The sequence below is a fragment of the Podarcis pityusensis genome (genome assembly GCF_964106645.2).
Source record: "Podarcis pityusensis genome assembly, chromosome: 16".
In the NCBI taxonomy this organism is placed as follows: Eukaryota; Metazoa; Chordata; class Lepidosauria; order Squamata; family Lacertidae; genus Podarcis; species Podarcis pityusensis.
The window spans coordinates 3,269,110-3,289,543 of NC_138041.1; the positions used below are offsets into that span (position 1 = coordinate 3,269,110).

The following is a 20,434-nucleotide window of genomic DNA, read 5'->3' on the forward strand; positions in this document are numbered from 1 at the left end:
ATGCACATGGACACTTTGCTTGCCAAGTAGTTGACAAGAAAAAAGTGGCAGAGATTGGAAGCCCACTTTCTGCAATTTGACAGGCAGATAGATACAGGCTCAGAGTTTGCCACCCTTGCTGTTAACAATCTCATTCTTAAGCTCAGGAGCAGCCAGTACAACTACCAACACATGGGGCCACTGAGAGGCATTCAAAACATCTGAATAAGCACCGTGTTGGCTATCTAATTTTCAAAGCACCCCGGTACCAAGTTTGAGAGCTGCTTACAGTCTTGAGGGGAGGGCGGGATAAGGGGGAAAGACAGTGTCTGCAGCAGAGAAGAAGGAAAAGCAAGAGAGGAAGAGTCAGCTAAAATGAGGTGGAGGTGGGGAGGAAGATGAGCCCCTTGGACTAGAAAGGGAAAAGATGGTGGGATGGCAAGATCCACTCTGTGGAGGGGCTGGGGTGGTAATCTGTGCATCCAAGGAAGGAAGGAAGGGAATCTAGTGTATAACAGGGAGGAAAAAAACTATCCAGTTGCTCCAGATCATGCTAATTTTATGCTTGTCTACAAGGTCACCTCTTGGTGGACCTTTTCTGAACCTCTTCTGACTCTGCCAATATCCTTTTTGAGATGTGGCAACCAGAACCGTACACAGTATTCCAAATGTACAGAAGAGACAAGACTCTCTTTGGGGATCTGGCCCAAATAACGTTCCTCTGGACCCCACAACTGAAAATGCAGCCGAGTGCCCCCTTTTGCTGCACCACAGCTGCTTTAGGCTCCATCAGCATCCATACCCTCCCGGTAACCTCAGCATCATACAGCTGTGCTGCCTTGGGCTGATGAAGATGAAAACACCTGGATGGAGGACACCAGGTGTATTGGGCATCCTGCCTGAAGCTCCTGTTAATTTACAATGCGCACAAGACTTCAACCTGCCCCATCCAGCTGTCATTCTCCATAATAAAAACACAGCGTTTATAAATCCATTTCCCTGGCTTTATTAAATGTTCCACGTATGTACATTTTAGAGATTAATCATTTACAGGTCAGCCCACCCTGTTTCCTTCTTCCCTTGAGTCACTGGGGTGGGGAGCGGGGTGGGCATATTGGGGGCTTCAGGGAAAGGGAGGGAAGGCGTCGGCCACAGAGGAGAGTCTTAAAACTTCAACGGAAAAAAGTAAAACCAGAAGTGGCATGAAGGGCGGGGGAGGCTCCCATGTTCTTTCGTCATGTCAAAATGCTTTTCATTGTTCAGACCATAATACGTTACGATTTTTAAAAAACTCTCAAACATGCAAACAGTAGAAAAAACATCTCTCTTTTTGTCTTTCTTTTGTCTCTGTTTTTTACGCTGGCAGTGAAAAATAAAAACAAGTTCTCCCTTGTTTTTTGAGTGTGCAGCTGGGTTCAACTGAAGTAGCAAATTCGGGGTACGTAGTGTGTCTTGGCGCCGTCAGAGAAAGCAGGATTCAGTAGCTATCGATAAGTTTCCAGAAGGTTTAAAGTCAATGGTCCAGGAGAGGATTAGCTTGCAACCAACGAGCCAACCGGAAAGGATGTTGCCAACCTGAACGGAGTTGTCAAAAGGCTTGAAGCTTCCACAGTTTATACTCTTGTTAGGAATCAGAAGGAGCAGGTGCCTAGTAGTTTAGCCAACGGACGAGGAAGTGAGGCAAGTTGCGGCAGCTGCCTGGAAGTCCAGGTAACTCTTGACCAAAGTGGATCATCGGTCAACCCAAAGCATGGCACTTCTATGTCTATAAAGATCCATTTGCTGGTGACCAAGAGGCCGGATCAACCCCTTTCCTGTCCCTAAACAACGGTGTCGGCCTTTAATTGCTGTCCTCTTTGTTAATAAAGAAACCTCAAATTTTCAAAGGGCGGCTATAGAACGTTCAATGTGTTAAAGGAAACATTCATACCTTAAAAGAAAGAAAAGATGTTATCACCTAGAAATCAACATTTCTGGATCCAAGTGTTAAAATGGGGAAGGGTAGGGGAGGTCTGTGTTATGACAATTTTTTTTAAAAGTGGGGGTGGGGTGTAGAGATTTTCATTCTTTAGCTACATATTGGTGTTCCTTGGTTTTTTCAAAAGAAAAAAGGTCACATTGATGATGTGGCTTAATTAAAAACCTTTTTTGCACAGTATAAAACAAACACAACCCAGAAACTATAATACAGTGAGGTAAAGAAAATGAAAAGCCAAAAATAATTCACCCACAATGTATCTTCAGAAAATAGCAACACAGTGATTTAAGAAAAAACAAAAACAAATTAAGCACATTTTTTTCTTTTTAAAGAAATGAACAGACAGCATAAAATGGCTATTAGTCTGCGTGTTCACCTACTAATCTCCTGTACCCACAGATCCACAGGGAAGTGAAAATGGTCTCATCCAACATTGATTTTCTTTTATATATATATCTATATATCTCTATATATATCTATATATATAAAAGAGAGAGGAAAAGAACTCTTTCTCTGGATCAAGCGGGAAAGCACTCAGACTTCCATCAGATCCAAGTCAGCATCCTCAAAGCCGTAGAACGATTCTGTCTCGCTCTCCCCTTCAAAGAGCTGGTGGAGGATCTCAGGGTTGGCAGATTCCTCGGCTGGCGCGACCGATGCCCCGTCCTGCAGCTCTGCCTCTTCCTCCTCCTCCTCTTCCTCCTGTGGCTCGTTGTTGAGCTTCAGCTGCTCCTCCAGCGAGGCAATGAGCTCCTCCTGCATGTCGGCGTTGCGGGTGGGTGTGTTGGCCGTGCCATCGGGGCCCGGGAGCACACTGGCCACCAGGAAGGACTGCTGGACCAGTTCGGGGCAGTCGCTGATGACCTCCAGCGCCTCGGCCAGCCAGCACAGGACCAGCTGGAGGAGGATGTCCGAGTCGCACGTGGAGTCGGCCATCTCCTTGGCCTGCTCCTTCCACTTTTTGTGCAAGAAGTTTTTCACGGTCCTTTTGATGCAAACGTCCAGCGGCTGGTTTTTGGAGCTGCAGCCGGCGGGGACGACGGCTGGCAGCGTGTTGGAGGAGCTCAGCACGGAGAGGACCTCTTCCGAAAGGTGCGTCCGGTGGCAATCCAGGACCAGCATGCCTTTGCTGTTCTGGCTCTTTATGTGCTTGTGCCACACCGTGGAGGACCAAGACTCCATGATCTCGTCGTCGCTGTAGCCGCCCTCCTTCACCTCCAGCACAATCGTCTCTGGGACGTTGGCGGCCTGCTCCACCCGGCCCCGGTAGAAGACGAGGGTGGGCAGCACGCTCCCATCAGCCAAGATGGCCAGGACCACGTCGCACCAGGGCTCCCCCGTCCCCACCGTCTGCAAGGCGTTCTCCTTCCGGTCATCGCTGCAGAGCACTTCCACGTCCAGGAAGAGGGAGATCTCGTCGATGGCGGCGATCATGGATAGAGGCAGATCCTGGGTGTGGATCTGCCGCTGCACGAACTCAATGAAGCAGCTGGCACTGCCCTCGACGTCCTTGGGCAGAGGGTGGGCCACCGCCCGGCGGTTGTGCGTGCTGAGGTTGTGCCGGAGCATGAAGCGGACGGCCCACTCGTAGGAGATCTTGAAGCCGCCTTCCAAGGACCGCCCGATCTTCGTGGCCTTCTGGAAGAGGGTCTCCTCGTTGACTGGCAGCTGCTGCTCCCGCTGGGTGAGCACCCACTCTGCCAGTTTCTCCTCCGCCTCAAAGCTGAGGTACTTCCCCTCTGACAGGGAGGCCACGTTCTCCTCCTGGAAAGCCTGGAACCGCCGAAGCCAGCGCCGGATCCGCCGCGGGGGGTTCTTGAAGTGCTCCGCCGCCTGCTCCGTGTTGCAGCACAGAGCGAAGAGGACCACCCGTAGCTTCTTCACCGAGAGCTGCTCCTTTCGGCTCGCCGGCTCAGGCGCTTCCTTCACCGGTGGCTCCTGGTCCTCATCTTCCACATTCAAGCACTCGTCTTCGTCCTCCTGGATAGTGGCGGGAGCCGGAGTGGGAGCGACGACAGGGGGTCTGTTGCCGGCTTCAGGCGCCTCCTTCTCTTTCTCGTCCTCAGGCAGAGGCGAGGCCGTGTTCACGGTAGCAGCTTTGATTGGCGGGTAGGTGGAGCTGGGGGCCTTCACACCTCTGTCAAATGGCTGGGCAGGCCTGAAGGGTGGGAGGAAAAAAGAAAGACAGGGAAGATCCTTGAGTATTTTTCTTTCTTTCTTTATTTCATCAAGTTTACACACCGCTTAAGGGGGGGGGGATCTCAAAAGCAGTTTACAAAGAGAATAAAGCAATAAAATTATTAGTAAAAACCATACAAAACAACTCTCAAGATGATTCAAAAGAGAAAAATCACAGCAATTAACTAAAAGCAGATTAAAACATGTATCTACATTCTGCACGTCTGGGGGGGGCTGAACAAAAATGTTTTTAGCAGGAAGCAAGAAGAGTACAGTGAAGTCAACTTCCCTGTCAATACACAGGGAGTCTCAGAGTGTGGGTGCTGCCACAATAAAATATTTCTCATAAATGTGGAATGGGTATGATGTGGCCCTTGTAACAGGGCCAGTTTTGCAGCAAAAGAAAGAGAAAAATCCCTCACACACGGGATGAGGGGCAGAAGAAGAGAATCTGGCCAGATGGGAGGAAAATTGGAGGAAATTTACCTTGAATGCGAACTCCAGGTGGAACCTGTTAGAAAAAAGAGGAAATAAAAGTATTGAGAGGCTGAGCTTGCACCAGGCGGCTTGTTAACAAGGGACACACAAAGGGACTGGGTCACTGGCAACAGGTGGACTCACAGCACAGGGGCAGAGGAAAATGCAGGGGCGTTCTGGGAACTATTAGCCATACCCCGAGTCTGCACAGCAATCCATCACTACCCTTTTCCATCAGCATATAAACTACCTCTTAGGATGGCGACAGAGAACCAGCTGCAAGCAGCTCACAGACACCATGCCATACTTAGCCCCACCCTGGCTCCCTTACGCACCAGACTAGCTACCCCATCCTCTCCCTGCCTATTCTGCCTTCCTGAAACTGGCCTTGCTCTCCTGATGGCACCCTCCTGTTCAAGCCTGCAAATCTGTCTTGCCCCTCAGTTAAGCGCCGCTGTGGCCTGGTGATCTTCCTGGAAGAGTCCTGGACCTTTTTGTACTTATCTAGTGGGCGACACCATTGCCTTCCCTTTATTTCCTGATCCCTTGTTGATACCCCAATGTGTGTGTCTCAAGGACAAGTTCTGTGGACATGTTCTGAGAATTAAACCCAGATCCATTGCTCTTTGAACCCAGAGTTTCCTAGGCAGCTGCCCCCAAGTACTTCTATCGCAGTCTCTGAGCTTGTTGGGAAAGGAAGAGCAAAAAGGCTGGAAGTATCAAGGCAACGGGAATGGTGGGGATGGCAGAGGGAGTAGAACTGCAGCAAGGGCAAGAGTGAAGTGTTCAAACAGGCTTGCAATAAAACACAGAGGAAATGCCTCTCTCTCTCTCTCTCTCTCTCTCTCTCTCTCTCTCTCTCTCTCATGTCTCCGTTCGAAACCATGGGAAGCTGCTACTAGTCAGTGTGGGCAATACTGAGATGGACCAGTATAAAGCCGTTTCCTAGGTTATAAGACACATGTGGTGGTGATAATTCTTTTTGGTGAGGAACTCTGTTTAAATGAGCAAACACTGGGAATGGAGGAGTTGGGAGGAGCCGGGCTGCATCATCCGATTTCCACCTGCCCCCTCCAGCCCTCACCTCGTAGGAGCACGTTGCTGAATTCGTGCGAGGGGTTGAAGACAAGGTGCTTGGCCATCGCGTCGCCTTCCGATGTGGCAAAGAGACAAGCCGAGCAAGCCAACCGCACTCCGCTGTGAGGCAGAAATGAAAAGAAGGAAGGTCATCCCTTGTGGTAGGATCTTGCCACCAGCAAGCATATTTGATTCCCAAACATCTTCCCTTGTAGACAAACAACAAGAACAACACCCCCTCTTCCCTGGCAATGCACATCTTGATTTAGCTGCTCAGAAGATAAATCACATCAGGGTGGGGAACTTGAAGCCCCTTGATGTGATTCTTTGGCGATCTTGTTATAAGTGCCAAGAATTCCAACACATTCATTACTTACACACACACACAGGAAAACTGTCTAAGCCTCACTGATGAAGCATGTCAGAAAACAAGGTTTTTAAAACAACCACAGACCTTGCAGGGCTGGTTTAAAAAGTTATTAATTCAATGTTCGAAAAGCCAACCCCTCAAAGTGCTCTCTCCACTAAGGCTGGAGTCATGCATTTTGAGCAGAGGTTCTGCAGCATTTGTACTCCAGACCCAGGAACTGCCATTTGCGATCAGCACAAAAAGCGATTAGATAAATCACACACAGGAAAGCTCATGAGGCAAATCTACACTACAAAAATACAAGTCGTAACACCAGTTCAGCTCACAGACTTAAAATGGTCTAAACCAGCGTTTCCCAACCTGAGGCCCTCCAGCAGAGGCTTACTGATTCATGGTTTGCTTCTCTCCAAACAAACCACAAGCAAAGTCCTCATTGTCATTGCCATCGCTTTCTTTAACACAGCGGGGTTAACCTTGCACATGAACCAAATCCCTCTCGTTTTAATTGTCATAGCTCCAGCCGCCCTGCAAGGAATTCTGGGAACTGGAGGTTGCTGAAGAGGCTGAGAAGGCATTCTTGGCTTGACCACCCCCAACTGGGCCAGAGAGTTACAAATATTAGATGTGAGAGAAGGATTATTAAGGCAGGTCTAGGTCCACGGTGTAGACGAACAGCACACCAGAACATAAAAAAGGTGCTAGCTAGCAGGTAGAGAAAGGAAATTATTGTTCCAGGGAAATTTCTGCCTTACCAAGCAGTGTAGTTTTTGAACAAGGCCAAGTACTTCGGACTCTTGCGAGGAACGTGGTTGCTGGTAAAAAGAGAGCAAGCAAACACACACAAATGAGGAAAGAGAGCAATTCTTAGGGACTCCCACAAGCCACCCACTTCCTTAACCGGGCCCAGCAAACACTTCGGCCCAGCAAAAGCCGGTGCACAGGTCCCAGAAAGAGAAGAGCAGGCACACTCTTGCCCCCTCCCACTTCAGCCGGAAGGGAAGAGTTAGTTGCTGCACCAAAAGATCAGAGCAGGAGGAAGAGAAAACCGCTTGGCCTGACTTACTTGATCATGTGGTTGGCATAGGCGCGGGAGCAGCAGGTGCTGTAACGGCATAGCGAGCAGTGGACGTAGGTGGGGAAGTGGTTTGGGAAATCTGGGATTTCGAAGCTGCACTCGAGACACGTTTGCCGGCCAAGGACGCTCCTGCAGAGAGAAAGGGGGCAGCCGGTCAGGGGCTGGGTTCCAACAAAGGATGTGGGTTTTGCTAAGAGGGTTGCAGGAGGCTTTGGGCCACGGTTGATGAAGCGGCAGGCTAGTGCCGCAGCTGTGGACTCCTTCCTGGCTTGTTGTCCTGTATCGCCTTAAGCCATAAGGACCAGACACTTGCGTTAAGAGAAAAACCTTGAAAATGGAGTCCTATTGCATTTTTAATAATAAAAAAAAGCCAAAACACCACCAAATTAAATGAGCAATTCTGTAAAGGACGTTTGGGTCATTGTGTACCCAAGTCAAAGTGCAGGATTTGGATTTTGTAGCTGGAGTGCCACAACTAGCCAGGTGTTCAGCTCACAGCAGAGAAGGCTTACTCCTTGCTCCCCTGGCTGGGACAGTGCAGGGAAGCATCTATACCAGGGGTTGGGAGGAACCTCAGGCCGAAGGGCCAAATACGGCTCCCAAAACTCCCTCCAGCAAGCCTGGACAGCATCAGCTGTCGAATGTAAGGAGGAAGCTGCAGAATCTGAACCACTGAACTGTACAGTCCCCCCCCCCCACCTGCCACAGACTGTTATTATTTCTAAGGGATATTTTAGTGGGAAATTTAGTAATGAGCTCTGACATCTTCCTGACGGCTTTCTTCTGGATGTTCCTCTGGTAAGGTGGGCACAGGAAGTTGGGCTGGGGGTCCGCCGAGGCTGAGAGCAAGGTGGTGTCTTGGAGGAGGCCTGGGGGCATGTCGTTGGCAGACAAGGGCACCGTCCGCGGCTGCCCTCGGGAGGCCCTGATGGTGACCTGTGGCGCAGAGGACGAGAGAGACTGCAATGAAAACACTCGAGCGCTATACAGATACAGATGGGGTTTCAAAAAGGAAAAAATCTCCAAATGATTCCTGTGCCTCATTTGCATAGCCCCACCCCTGGGGAAAGTGGGAGGGGTTACCCACTCCCAAGTAACCTTCCTCACCAGCTGAGGGGACGCCAGAAATCGATCAGCATTAAAGACGGGGACAGAGGAACTAGCTGGAAATGTATTTTATTCATTTCTTATATTTATATCCCACCTTTCAAGGTGGCCTACAGACATCTCCTCCCCATGTTATCCTCACAACCGCCCTGTGAGGTAGGCTAGGCTGAAAGCCAGGCCAGGATCACATCTAGTCAGCTTCATGGATGATGGAGTGGCGTGGGAGGGGTAAAGAATTTGAATCCTGCTGAATCCTGAAGTCCAGAGCTCTACCCACAACAGGAAGATGGAGAGCCCAGGGAAACTATGCAAACAAGTCCACGCACGTTCTGGTCCACAAACATTTCAACCAGCCTGCGTGTCACTTTGTGCCTTAAAAAAGAAAGTGGTGTGGGGAACCACATAGACAGGGAACCTTAGTAATGTCTGCCTGCTAGATTGTGCAGTGAGGACTGCCTGTCTGTTCCCAAGGCCTGGCTTGATTTAAAAGAGAGGTGTGGGTGCTTCTGCCCACCCCTCGCGCCCCCCTGGTGTCCCTCTCCATACCTTGGTGCCTGGTTTTAGCCCCTCCAGCTGCTTGGGCTTGCGGAAGGTTTTGTGGTGCTGCAGCTTGTGCTCAATCTTGTCCTTGGCAAAGAGGAACTGCAGCCGGCACTTGTTGCAGTGATAGATGCTCTTTTTCTGCGGGGGGAATTGGAGTGGCATGGAAGAAGAAGAAGAAGAAGAAGAAGAAGAAGAAGAAGAAGAAGAAGAAGAGGAGGAGGAGTTTGGATTTGATATCCCGCTTTATCACTACCCGAAGGAGTCTCAAAGCGGCTAACATTCTCCTTTCCCTTCCTCCCCCACAACAATCACTCTGTGAGGTGAGTGGGGCTGAGAGGCTTCAAAGAAGTGTGACTGGCCCAAGGTCACCCAGCAGCTGCATGTGGAGGAAGCAGCAACAGCAGACAGTGGCTTTTGTCGTAAAGGGAGGGTGGGGAACCCGCGGCCCCTCCAGATGTTGCTGTCATCGCCAGTGTGGTCACCACTTGGCTGGTGTTCTTACCCACCATCATATACCCACAACAATCCTGTGCGGTAGGTTAGGCTAAGAGGCAGTGACTGGCCCAAGGTCACCCACAGGGAGCGCCATGTGGCCAAGCAGGGATTTGAACCCTGGTCTCTTCCAAGTCCTAGGTTGACATTCTAACCCATGGGTGGGCAACCTAAGGCCCGGGGCCGGATCTGGCCCAACTGCCTTCTAAATCCGGCCCGCAGAAGGTCCAGGAATCAGCGTGTTTTTACATGAGTATAATGTGTCCTTTTATTTAACATACATCTCTGGGTTATTTGTGGGGCATAGGAATTCGTTCACCCCCCCCAAAAAAAATATAGTCCAGCCCCCACAAGGTCTGAGGGACAGTGGACTGGCCCCCTGCTGAAAAAGTTTGCTGACTCCTGTTCTAACCACTACCCTCAGGACTCTCCTGCCTCATTCTAATGCACAGGAGGCTTCAAGATAAAAATAACAATAAGGGTGGGAAATCAATAATTATTTCTATATCCCTGCATCTTCCCCACCCCCACCCCCTTTAGAATTTTTAGTCCTGGTTTTTACTTTCTGTTACATTCTCCAACTACCCCTTAAAAGGGAAGCTGAAACCAGATACAGAGCTGCAAGGCACCTCTGGGAAATGCTTCGGAGACCTCTATGGCCTCAGGGGTTGAGCTGAGGAGGAGAAGGGTGGAGGCCTGCATGGCATTCCCAGTCACCAAGGGGACCAGGCGAGTGCTTCACCTGCAAGGCCAATTTACCTGGTGCCTCATGAAATGCTGCTGGAAGGCGTTGCCGTTCTTAAAGACCTTGAGGCAGTAAGGGCAGAGGAGGTGCCGCGTGTCCTCGTGGACCATTCGGAAGTGGCTGTCTACTTCGGAGTAGAGTGACGAGCGGTACTGGCAGACCTGGAAGGAGCCATGAGCACAGAAGCATGGATAGACTTTTTTTTTCCTTTTGCAAATTACAGTACAGTAAAAAAACAACAACAGCAACGCTGAAACGAACAGTCACAGATTTCTCGTATGTTACAGTATGTTTCTGGAAAGAAGTGATAAGCATTAAAATCAGGGGAGCAATAAGTAAAGCAACTATCTGATGCAAGCCCTCCAAATTCCAGCATGGGTAGCTGGAGGCTGTGAACTCTCAAGAGAAGGATTGGACCTTTCTTGTCTGGCATTTTGCCTTCAGCAGTGGCTTAATGTGGGAAGCTCATAATTATTTTCGTAAACAACTTTGAGGCGGTTTTAAAAATTAAAAAAAAAATCAAAATCAAGAGATATATAAATAAATAAGGAGTGTGCAAAGGCCATGGCTCTCCCATATCACTTTCTCCCCCTGCACAGAAACTCCCATACATCAGAAACTGGTGTTCAGGGGTAGACTGCCTCTGTGCATGGAAGTTCCATTCCTACTACATTGTAGCTAACAAAGGGGAGAGCAGGCTGGCCAGACGCAGTGTGGATTCTCAGTTTGCTGAAGCAAACTATTTTTTTTTTTGGGGGGGGGTGTTCTCCATACCTGGCAAACATAGGGCATCTCCCCTGGCTTGTGAGTGTCCTTCATGTGCTGCAGGAACATGGGCTCGCTCTCGAAAGCCCATTCACAGATCTTGCATTTTGCTGTAACGCAAGAGGGAGTCTGTCAAAAAGGAGGACGCCAGGAGGATTCAGATGCCACCCCAAACTGCAGAAAGCTTGCAGGGCCTGGCCCGGGAACAAAGTCTGGGTTGAACCTCAGACAACCATCCCCACACCCCATTAAGGGTCCCTGTTGGTCATGAAACAAAATCAGGCAATGCAGAAATGTGCCTGCAAAATAATTTATATTTAGGTTTAGTTTCCCATTCTCCTGGACCCAACTGCAACTATGCTTAATTACATGAAGCTCAAAAACGCAAATCCTTCCCCTTTCCCCTATCGCCTCCTGCAACCCCCTTGGGGCAGGGAGCAGCTCCTGGTACTCTGCAAAGTCAAATGGACGCCCTGTAAATAATGCCACTGTTTCCTGCCCTGTCTGTGGTGAGCAGAGCGGACAGTCCTCCTCTGCACCAAAGGAAAAGGGAACCTCTGAAGGAAGCATTTTTTCCAGTGCAGGCTGTGACCATTGTGGAAACCCTTCCCATCTCCCCCTGCTATGATGTTTTGTGGGGGGACGGACGGACAGGGGGAGACACTTTGGGGCAGAGCTTACTGGTCGATTCGTAGGGGCTGTGTACATTCTCCAAGTGGCACTGGAGCTGGAAGGGCGTAGAAAACTGCCGGTAACAATGCTGGCAGATGGTGTGGACATCCACCTCACCGTTCTGCTGATCCAACTCGACGTGGTGCTTCATGTGGTTCATAAACCTGGAGGGGTGGGGGAAAGGAGCAGACCTTTCTGTGGTTACTTTAGGGCAGCGGAGGGAGAAATCTCTTCCTGCTTGTTTTTCCTTGCTGCTCACTGCAGACAGCAGTTCCGAGTGCGAAGTGTGCCTCTCTGAATATTGGTTGTTGGGGAGTGTTGGCATTGGGCTTGTGTCCTGATTGTGGGCTTCCTGGAAGAGGCACTGGCTGGCCATTGTGGGAAAGGGGATGCTGGAAGGAGATGGGTCCCCTTTGGCCTTTGACCCGAGCACAAGAGCCTTATTCCCTCCTGCAGTTCCCAGCAACTGGAATCCAGAAACATTACTGGCTCTGTCTGTGAAGACAGAGCATGGCCATCAAGGCTAGCGGCCAAACACAACAGATAAACCTCCTTAAAGTGGTCTGGCTCGCTTTAAGACCAGAGTGGGGAGTCTGTGGCTCTCCAGCTGATGCTGGATGGCAAAAGTCCCACCACCCCCAGAATCTTCCCGAGGGCCACACCTCCTCCTCCTCCTCCTCCGGCTGGCTTTGCCGCAGCCCTTTCTCCCTCCCCTCCCTGACAACGCTTCACTTTTACCGGATGTTGTTCTTGAGCCTCTTGGTGCAGTGCGGGCAGCGGAAGGACGTTGGCACCTTGGGGAAGTTGAGCAGCTGGTTCACCTTCCCGCCGTCCCGGCCGTAGTAGAAGTCATCCACCAGCATTATCAGCTTGCTCTGCGCCCCGTCGCCCGTGCCGTCGCTGTGCTCAGAGACTTTGGCTGGCGGTGAGAGGGCGGGGATGGGGGTGGAGGAGGGGGGCGAAGCGACAGCGGCTGCTTTCTCTGGGGAAGGGGGCTTGGGGGCTTGGATATTTGGTTCAGACTCCAGGGGCTTCCCTTTCTTCAGGAACTCCACCATTTCAGGGCAGCAGTACTGAGGAAAGAAGGAGGAGGTCCTTGAGTTAAAGTTAATATATGAATGAAATAAGAGAGCTACTGCATCAGGCCAGCCCAGCATCCTGTTCTCACAGTGGCCAACCAGATGACTCTGGGAAACCTGTGAGAGGGATCTGAGTACAAGAGCACACTCCCGTCCGTTCCAGCAACTAGTATTCGGAAGCATCCCTGCCTCCAACTGTGAATTTGCTTAAACAAAGCTCCTTTCTCCTTTCAGTCCTGAATCTCACTGCCTGAATCAACTTTGCAGGGTGACATCACCACCGCCCCACTCCCTGAACTCCCAGTTTTTTAGCAACAGCCATCAACCTGAGCTTCTGCTCTGGGCAGACACCATAGTCCTTTGACTCTTTATTCTCGGCTGCAATAGCCTTGATCTCATAATTCGGGAAGGGGGTTACTTACACACATATGGCCTCTTAAAGCTTCAGTGACTCTAAACTGGGCATTGCACCGGGGACAGACTTTCCGCCCGCTGTCCTGAAGGTCGAAGGCGGGGATGGGGGAGGAGCTGACTGTAATGGGAAGAAAAAAGGAGAAAAGGTCATGGCTAGCATCCAGAAGCCCTGCAACTACCTTTTTGGACTTCTCGCTTGGGCTGGTCACATTTTTCCTTTCCTTTCCCCTGGATCTCCCTTCCCACCCTATGTAACAATGGAGGACAGAGCTATCCCGGCTGTGCTTTCAACTCTCCCATAGGGCACCCCATCTGTTTCATGCACATAGGAGTGGAATTGGGAGGGCATATTTGCATGGCACCACCCCCAGAGTAAGTGGGAGGAGTCACCCACGTAGTACCATCCTCCATCACTAGGGAATTCCTGTTTTCTGTGCAATGCGCCAAAGTGAAACTTGATGCTGTGGTTTGGAACCAAGTTACAGTCGGAACCTGCCCAAGCCCAGGCTGCTGGCAGAGCTTACCTTTCTGCGACGAAGACTCTGAGATGCCTGCTCTCTGAGGGACATGGGCCGGGCTGTTGTTGGAGACCACAATGGGGCCCGAGCTCTGGCCGAGGGAAGGGACCGTGTTCAAGGTGTTCACCAGCTTTGCCACCTCGTTGCTGTTCTCCCCCGTCACCCCGGGCCTTTTCACTGTCACGAAACTTGCAATGCTCACTGTCAGGGAAACAAGCGTTTTTAAGTTGAAGAACAGGGAGATGGAGCAGAATATTTTAATTATTATTGTTAGATGGAGAAAGCAGGAGAGGGCTGGTAAGCTTTCAAGGTATGTTACAGGGCAGGCAAAGCAGTTAATAGAAAAACATTAAGTATATTCCCTATGGAAATATAGACCCAAGCGATTTCTGCGTTTTGGTAACAAAATACAGGAAGTGCATTCCTTCCACACACACACACCCTTTCAAAAGAGATGAATCGGTAGACAGAGCATCTGCTTTGCATGCAGAAGGTCCCAGGTTCAACCCCAGGCTGAGCTGGGAAAAGGACTCCCATCTGCTGCCAGTCAGTGTAGACAATTCTGAGATAGACGGAGCAAAGGTCTGACTTGATATAAAGCAGCATCCTAAGTTTCTTGGAATGAAAGACAGATAAAGGCTTGCAAGAGTGAGAAACGTATCCTGTAAGCCTGCTGAAATGGCAGGGACAGGAAAGCCATGGTCTATCCCTTCCCTCTTGCAGACTGGATTTTAATATCACTTTATTTCCCTCCTTTGACTTGACATCTAAGGACTAGTAATAAGAAACTGGAGAACATGGAGCCCATTGGTCATCGGCCTTTGGATGGATTGGCCTAAGTACCTTTTGTATATATGGAAGTGAGGTGTTATTAACAGGGCTGTTGCAAGGACAATGTCAGAGAATGTATCATTTAATAAACAGGAGCTACTGGGCTAGGTGCCCCGGGTTCAAATCCCTGCTTACTGGGTGACCTTGGGCCCATCTTTTCTCACCCTGAACGATCTCACAGGTTTCTTGTGTGAGGGATGAAATGGTGGCAGTGGGATCATGTATGTGCTATCCTGAGTTCTTCAGCGGAAGGTTTTCTTCTTCCCTCCCCATCCCTTTTTCCTTTTGTGCCTTGCCTTTTCAGGCTGTAAACTTGAGAGGCAGGGATTGCGGCATTTTTTAAAAAATTGTCACCTTTTCCAACTGAAGAGTAAATGCATAGATGCTTTGAATAATTTTTTAAAAATGTAATTAACAAATAGTCTTGTAAGGCACTGGTTAAAATCAATCATTAATCGACACAAGCTGTTTTTCTTATATTTGCTTGCTTTCACATTTTGCCCTTCCCTGGAGTAGAGCGGAAGTGTTTTTCCTTAGCCCACCTCCCAATCAGATGGACAAACACAGAGCATTTGCTGTGCCATGAGTCCCACATAATGCAGGGGCTGCAGCAAAACCCAGGGGCCGCAATGTTTCCCAGCTCCTCCAGACAAATGAGGACCAAAGTAATACCATTTTTCTTTTTCTTTCATTTTTAGTTTCCCTCTCCATGGGAAGTCTTACCTAATTTGGGGTTAGTAGCTTGAGAGGACTGCCCTGGCTGCTGTACAGTTAACTGTCCCAGTGCGGTTGGCTGTGCTGCAGTAGGAGTGGTGGTGGTGGAGGAGGTGCTGGGAGAGGACTTACTTTGCGGTTGGGCCTGGGACTGCGGTACTGTGCTCCGGATGGTAAGGGTGGCTGGAATGACCGTCGTGAATGTGTTGGAAGACGGCCGGACCGGCATGGCCGGACCAGGTCTCACCTGGGCCATTTGGGAGAAAACCTGAGGGACGCCGACTGCAGGCTTCACAAACTGGGTGCCTGGGGCTGCAAAGGAAAGGAGGGCACAGTTACCGTCCCGTCGGTCCTCGAGACTCTCCTAAAACAAAACTTATTAAGGAGGTACCATTCCTCCGATGGATCAAATCAGTCAGCTTGTTCATTTCCATTAATTCTAGAAATTCTAATCAGTTCCAGGGGACTCTCCTGGAAAAATTATTACTGCTGTTATAAGGAAGTGCCCTTCCACTTATGGGGCAAATCAGTCAACTTGCCCATTTATGCTAACTCAAGGCACTTTAGAGCCATCTCCATATAGATGGAACAGGAAAGTCTCTCAATTTCTCGCTGTGATTAACCAGGGTTTTCGTTTTGTGTGTGTTTTTTTATTTTTACTAAATACATGTATCCTGCAAACACATCATCCTCAATCCAATTAAAGGTTACAGACACTGGTCAAGAGGCGGCCATACTTTGTAGATCATTGCAATAGGAATCTAGGAAATATTAAGCTTGGAAGACATTTATTACCTGCCCTTCACCCTAAGGTCCAAGGGCGGGTTACAACACTAAAACACAATATTAAAAACAGTTTAAAACAACTTGCTCGTATTGGCAGAAATATTATTTGTACAATTCTCTAAAACAATTACATATTGGGCTGTTGATGTTTGATAAGATTTAAAAAACGGATTTTAATGTTCTTATTTTTAATGTCTGTATGACACAAACTGCACAGGCTGAAACCAGGGGTGGCGGGAGATCGCCTGTGGTCCTCTAATTGCTGCTGGACCACAACTCCCAGCAGCCCCAGCAATTAGAACGGCCATTGGGCAGGGATGAGGGGCTGGGAGTCCAGCAACATTTGGAAGGCCACAGATGTTCCCCACCCATAATCCATAAGAAGGCAGTCTTCCCTACCCCCAGCATGGAAAATGCGCTCTCTCTTTTCTCTTGCTTTTAACAGAAGTACGCAGGAAAAAAACCCTGCAGACTTTAAGCCATGACTTCGGTCAGCCATGAATCCTGGTTTACCATGCAGTGCAAACTGGTTTCGTGGCTGAGACCTGGTGCGCCCCCCCCCTTCCCTCCACCTCCTGCTACCCTCTTTCTACTCCTGTACTTTTTCTCCCGCCTTTGATAAGCCTGCCCTCGCGCTGCCTTTTTTGTAAACCCATATGAAGCAGAAAGATGCTAGATAAGCAAACCTCTAGGAGTATATATATATGAAGGTAATATATTCATCACACTTTCTTTGGCTAAAGAGACACAGGTGCATAGGAGCTCTGTACCTTCAAAGGAGGCGGGGCTGGGACTACGGAAGCCCCTCCCACTGAAGGTGGCAGCAAAAACGTGAAGCTTTTCGCATAGCCCTGCCTCTGCAGCCCATACTCTGGTGCTGGAGGGAAATTTCCTGGGCCTCTTTTCTTCCCTTTTGACACCTACTGGCCCAGCAGCCTGACCCCTCCTCACTTTCACAGTTCCAGCCTCTGCTTTACCTGGGACAAGGGTAATGGGCCGCACTGTCTGGCCTTGCTGTACATTCAGGACAATCCCAACCTGGTTCATCGTGTTCTGAACAGGCCGGACGTTTCGCACGGGGAAACCCTGCAACGTGCAAGCAAAAAGAAGTGGATTTAGCAGGCTTATCTCAACAGCAGGCTTGGGGGCAGACAATGAGGATTGCTGCATGCTGCAATTCCACAGGAACTAAGGGACCTGGGTAGGCTTGTCTAAACACAAACATTTTTAGCATTTAAATTAAATACAAATTGTACAAATAAATTAATAGTGCAGAATTTTTTTACATAGAATTGTTCAGTCTGGCACCGTATTATAGAGGTTTCTGAATTATTATAACATTGAGTAAAAAGTGTACACAGCTCTGGGGATGAGTGGATTCTCTTAACATTTCAGTCAGCTCATTGATCAAGGTGTCACCCTGCTGGCCCAGTCAAAGTCTACCACGGAACACAGTGACAGGCCAATGGTACCATCCACCAGCTCCAAATGTGAAAAAGAAATAAATGAACTACACATCTGCATAAAAACAAACCAGGAATGTGCCAGGTACTCATAAAGAGTTATCAACAGAAGAAGAGCTCTGTCGGATCCTCAATGTGGCAACATACAGAGTGGTCCAAAAGTATACTGCTTTAGAATCCACTTTCTTTGTGCGTGACTCAAGTTCGCAGTCATCATTCACAATAACAGTATAATAATCCTTTTATCTGACTCCACTATTCTTTCCAACTGCCAGCCTGAAATTTAACTGCCACTTTGTTGTGTGTCAGTGATGTGTACCCATATAATCTGTTGTGGTGAATTTCACTGATTCAACTGTATACCTACTTTGCGGCCACCCTGTACTTCCTGCAAGAGCCAATGAGATGCCTTTGGAAAACCCATAAGCTGGGCAAGAAGGGGGGGAGCATACCCTGTTGACTGCCCCCCCCCCGCAACTGGTATCGAGAGGTAGAAGAGGTGCTGCCGCTCCCTCACCTGAGTCGTGATGAAGATGGGCTGACTGGTCACCGGGGAATTGGTCACATGGTTGGCGTTCTGCATGACCTGCACAGGCCGGAGGACTGGTTGTGTCACCACTGTGCTGAGGCCAGAGCCTGGGTTCTGCGTGAGGATCAGAGGCTGCCCGCCTTGCTGAACGAGAGGAGTCCCAGCTGGACAAAAGAGAAGGAAAAGTGGGCAAAATCATCATTGTCACCTGCCCTACAACTTCCAACTTCAGATTAGCTTTGTCACTTCAGGGCCAAACAGTGGCTTGGAGGACTGGTGGTGGAGTCAGATGCAAAATGGCGCTCCAGCAGGATGGAGCAAATTATCTACTGCATATACACTGGGATTCCCAATATTATTTGAGGGAAAATACAACTTCTTAAAGTGGCATCAAAGCATGAATGTGGCAAATGTGAAAGTGGGTCATTTACTTAATTGGCAGGATTGGTACTGGCCACAGAATCCCATTTTCCTTGGCAAAGTATTAGGGTGAGTGGGATATCTGAAGTGTGTGGCCTGCAGATCCTAACACTTGCCCCCAAACCAAGATCCTCCCATCCAAAGCCTCTCCCCTTACCGCTGTTGTTAGCAAAAAGCGTCACTAGTGTCTTCTTTGTGCTGTCGCTGTTGGGTCCTCCACTGCCGCTGACAGATGTGGAGGTTGTGAGGCCGCCACCAATGGATGCGTGAGCGACGATCGGCATTGGGGTGGCAACTGGCTGCACGCTCACCGAAACTGCCGGGAAGGAAATTCAAAATGGTTTACTGCCTGCAGGTACGGACAGAGAGGACATCCACATGGCTTAGCTCCTTGTGCAGAAACACTTAGTGACTGACTGACACCAGGAAGGCACCTTCACTCTATTCCTTTCGGCACCTGCTAAAAAAACCATTTTTGTTTAGGCAAAGTCTATCTAGACATCTAGTATTTAGCTCATCATTGATTTTAATTATTGTTTTAATGTTTTAAACAGTTCCCTTTAGCTATTCTTACTGATAATTTCATTGTGATGAGGCTGCATTTTAATATTTTAATGTTTCAATATTTTAATTGTTGTATTTTAATCTTGTTTTTAAGTTGTATTCATTCAACTTGTTTTTATTATTGCTTGTTAGCTGCCCTGAGCCCGGGCTTGGCTGGGGAGGGCGGGGTATAAATAAAAATTATTATTGTTATTATTATTATTATTAATAATAATATTTTATTATTTCTGTAAACCACTTTGAGATTTTTTGCTCTTTCTTACAATGAAGCAGTACATAAATTTTGTGGGGGGAAAATAAGTATCTGCCAACAATGAAAGGCTCTGGATCTGAAAAATAGTGCAGCAGCACTGGAAGGGAACTAACAGGATGGAATGGTCCTCCATACCTAAATAAATAAATAAATAAATAAATAAATAAATACATACATACATACATACATTTACTTACTGAAAATAAAATAAAAATCCCTGCAGACAGAAAATCAGTATATGATGGAGCCTTATCTCACTCTACTACGCTAGTTGTCTATATGCAAGGATTCCTTCTTTATTAGAGGAGAATCCAAACAGATGAATGAACCCCCACCTTCAGCATGAAGAGTGATCCTCCACTGAAAGTAAACAAACCAATAATCCCAGCGCAGAGAAAATTAGCATGTCATGGCTGAGGGTGAAAGGTGATAGCTTTCTACATGCAGGGACATATTTGGTTTCCTGTGTAGAAGCAGGCTGGGAATGTCCCTACCTGAAAGTCTGGAGAGCTGCCGCCATTTGGCGTAGATAATACTAGGTGGACAAATGGTCTGGTATGGTATAGGGCAGCTTCCTATTGACCTCTCCAGAACCATGGGGATTGGAATATTGCTATTATTTTTAAGGGAAGGTCCACAGCCTGGTGGTGGGTCATCTGCTTTACATGCAGAAAGTCCTAGGTTCAAACTTCGGCATGTTCAGGTAAGGCTTTGGAAAGACATATTGTCTGAAACTCTGGAGAACTGAAACAGTCAGTGTAGATGATGCTGAGCTAGATGGGCCCAAAGGTTTAGAGAATAGCTTCTCTCTCTGTCTCTCATAACCTTAGAACTTGGGGATATCCAATGAAGTTGAACACTGGAAGGCTCAGGACAGATAGAAGGTAAAGGTAAAGGGACCCCTAACCATGAGGTCCAGTCGTGACCGACTCTGGGGTTGCGGCACTCATCTCGCTTTATTGGCCGAGGGAGCCGGCGTACAGCTTCTGGGTCATGTGGCCAGCATGACTAAGCCGCTTCTGGCGAACCAGAGCAGCACACGGAAATGCCGGTTACCTTCCCGCCGGAGAGGTACCTATTTATCTACTTGCACTGGTGTGCTTTCGAACTGCTAGGTTGGCAGGAGCAGGGATCGAGCAACGGGAGCTCACCCCATCGCGGGGATTCGAACCGCCGACCTTCTGATCAGCAAGTCCTAGGCTCTGTGGTTTAACCTACAGCGCCACCCGCGTCCCTCTCAGGATAGATAAAAGAAAGTATTTCTTCATGCAGTGCATAGACTATGGAACTTGCTCCCACAGGAAGCAATAATAGCCACGAAGATGGATGGCTTTAAGAGAGGTCTGGACAAATTCTTGAAGGACAAGGACATCAGTGGTTACCAGCCACAATGGCTAGGCTCTGC

General features: G+C 48.8%; 1 protein-coding gene across 3 annotated transcripts in view; it reads right to left on the bottom strand.

Moving 5' to 3' along the window:
- Nucleotides 1-969: 969 nt before the first annotated feature.
- The window catches only part of POGZ (pogo transposable element derived with ZNF domain), a 37,552-nt gene continuing 18,087 nt past the window's right edge, over nt 970-20,434 (bottom strand). For 2 of the 3 annotated variants that reach the window (XM_080985983.1, XM_080985984.1), the window contains exons 3-19: nt 18,370-18,528; nt 17,781-17,956; nt 16,778-16,886; nt 15,024-15,326; nt 13,476-13,670; nt 12,960-13,069; nt 12,197-12,531; nt 11,468-11,622; nt 10,796-10,896; nt 10,036-10,182; nt 8,788-8,922; nt 7,898-8,070; nt 7,123-7,263; nt 6,812-6,871; nt 5,697-5,809; nt 4,622-4,646; nt 970-4,115 (exon numbers count right to left, since the gene is read on the bottom strand). In XM_080985983.1, coding sequence (XP_080842109.1) covers nt 2,492-4,115; nt 4,622-4,646; nt 5,697-5,809; nt 6,812-6,871; nt 7,123-7,263; nt 7,898-8,070; nt 8,788-8,922; nt 10,036-10,182; nt 10,796-10,896; nt 11,468-11,622; nt 12,197-12,531; nt 12,960-13,069; nt 13,476-13,670; nt 15,024-15,326; nt 16,778-16,886; nt 17,781-17,956; nt 18,370-18,528 — 4,061 coding nt within the window. In that variant the 3' untranslated portion in view covers nt 970-2,491. The remainder of the gene's footprint in view (nt 4,116-4,621; nt 4,647-5,696; nt 5,810-6,811; nt 6,872-7,122; nt 7,264-7,897; nt 8,071-8,787; nt 8,923-10,035; nt 10,183-10,795; nt 10,897-11,467; nt 11,623-12,196; nt 12,532-12,959; nt 13,070-13,475; nt 13,671-15,023; nt 15,327-16,777; nt 16,887-17,780; nt 17,957-18,369; nt 18,529-20,434) is intronic. The other variant, XM_080985985.1, reaches the window with a different exon arrangement.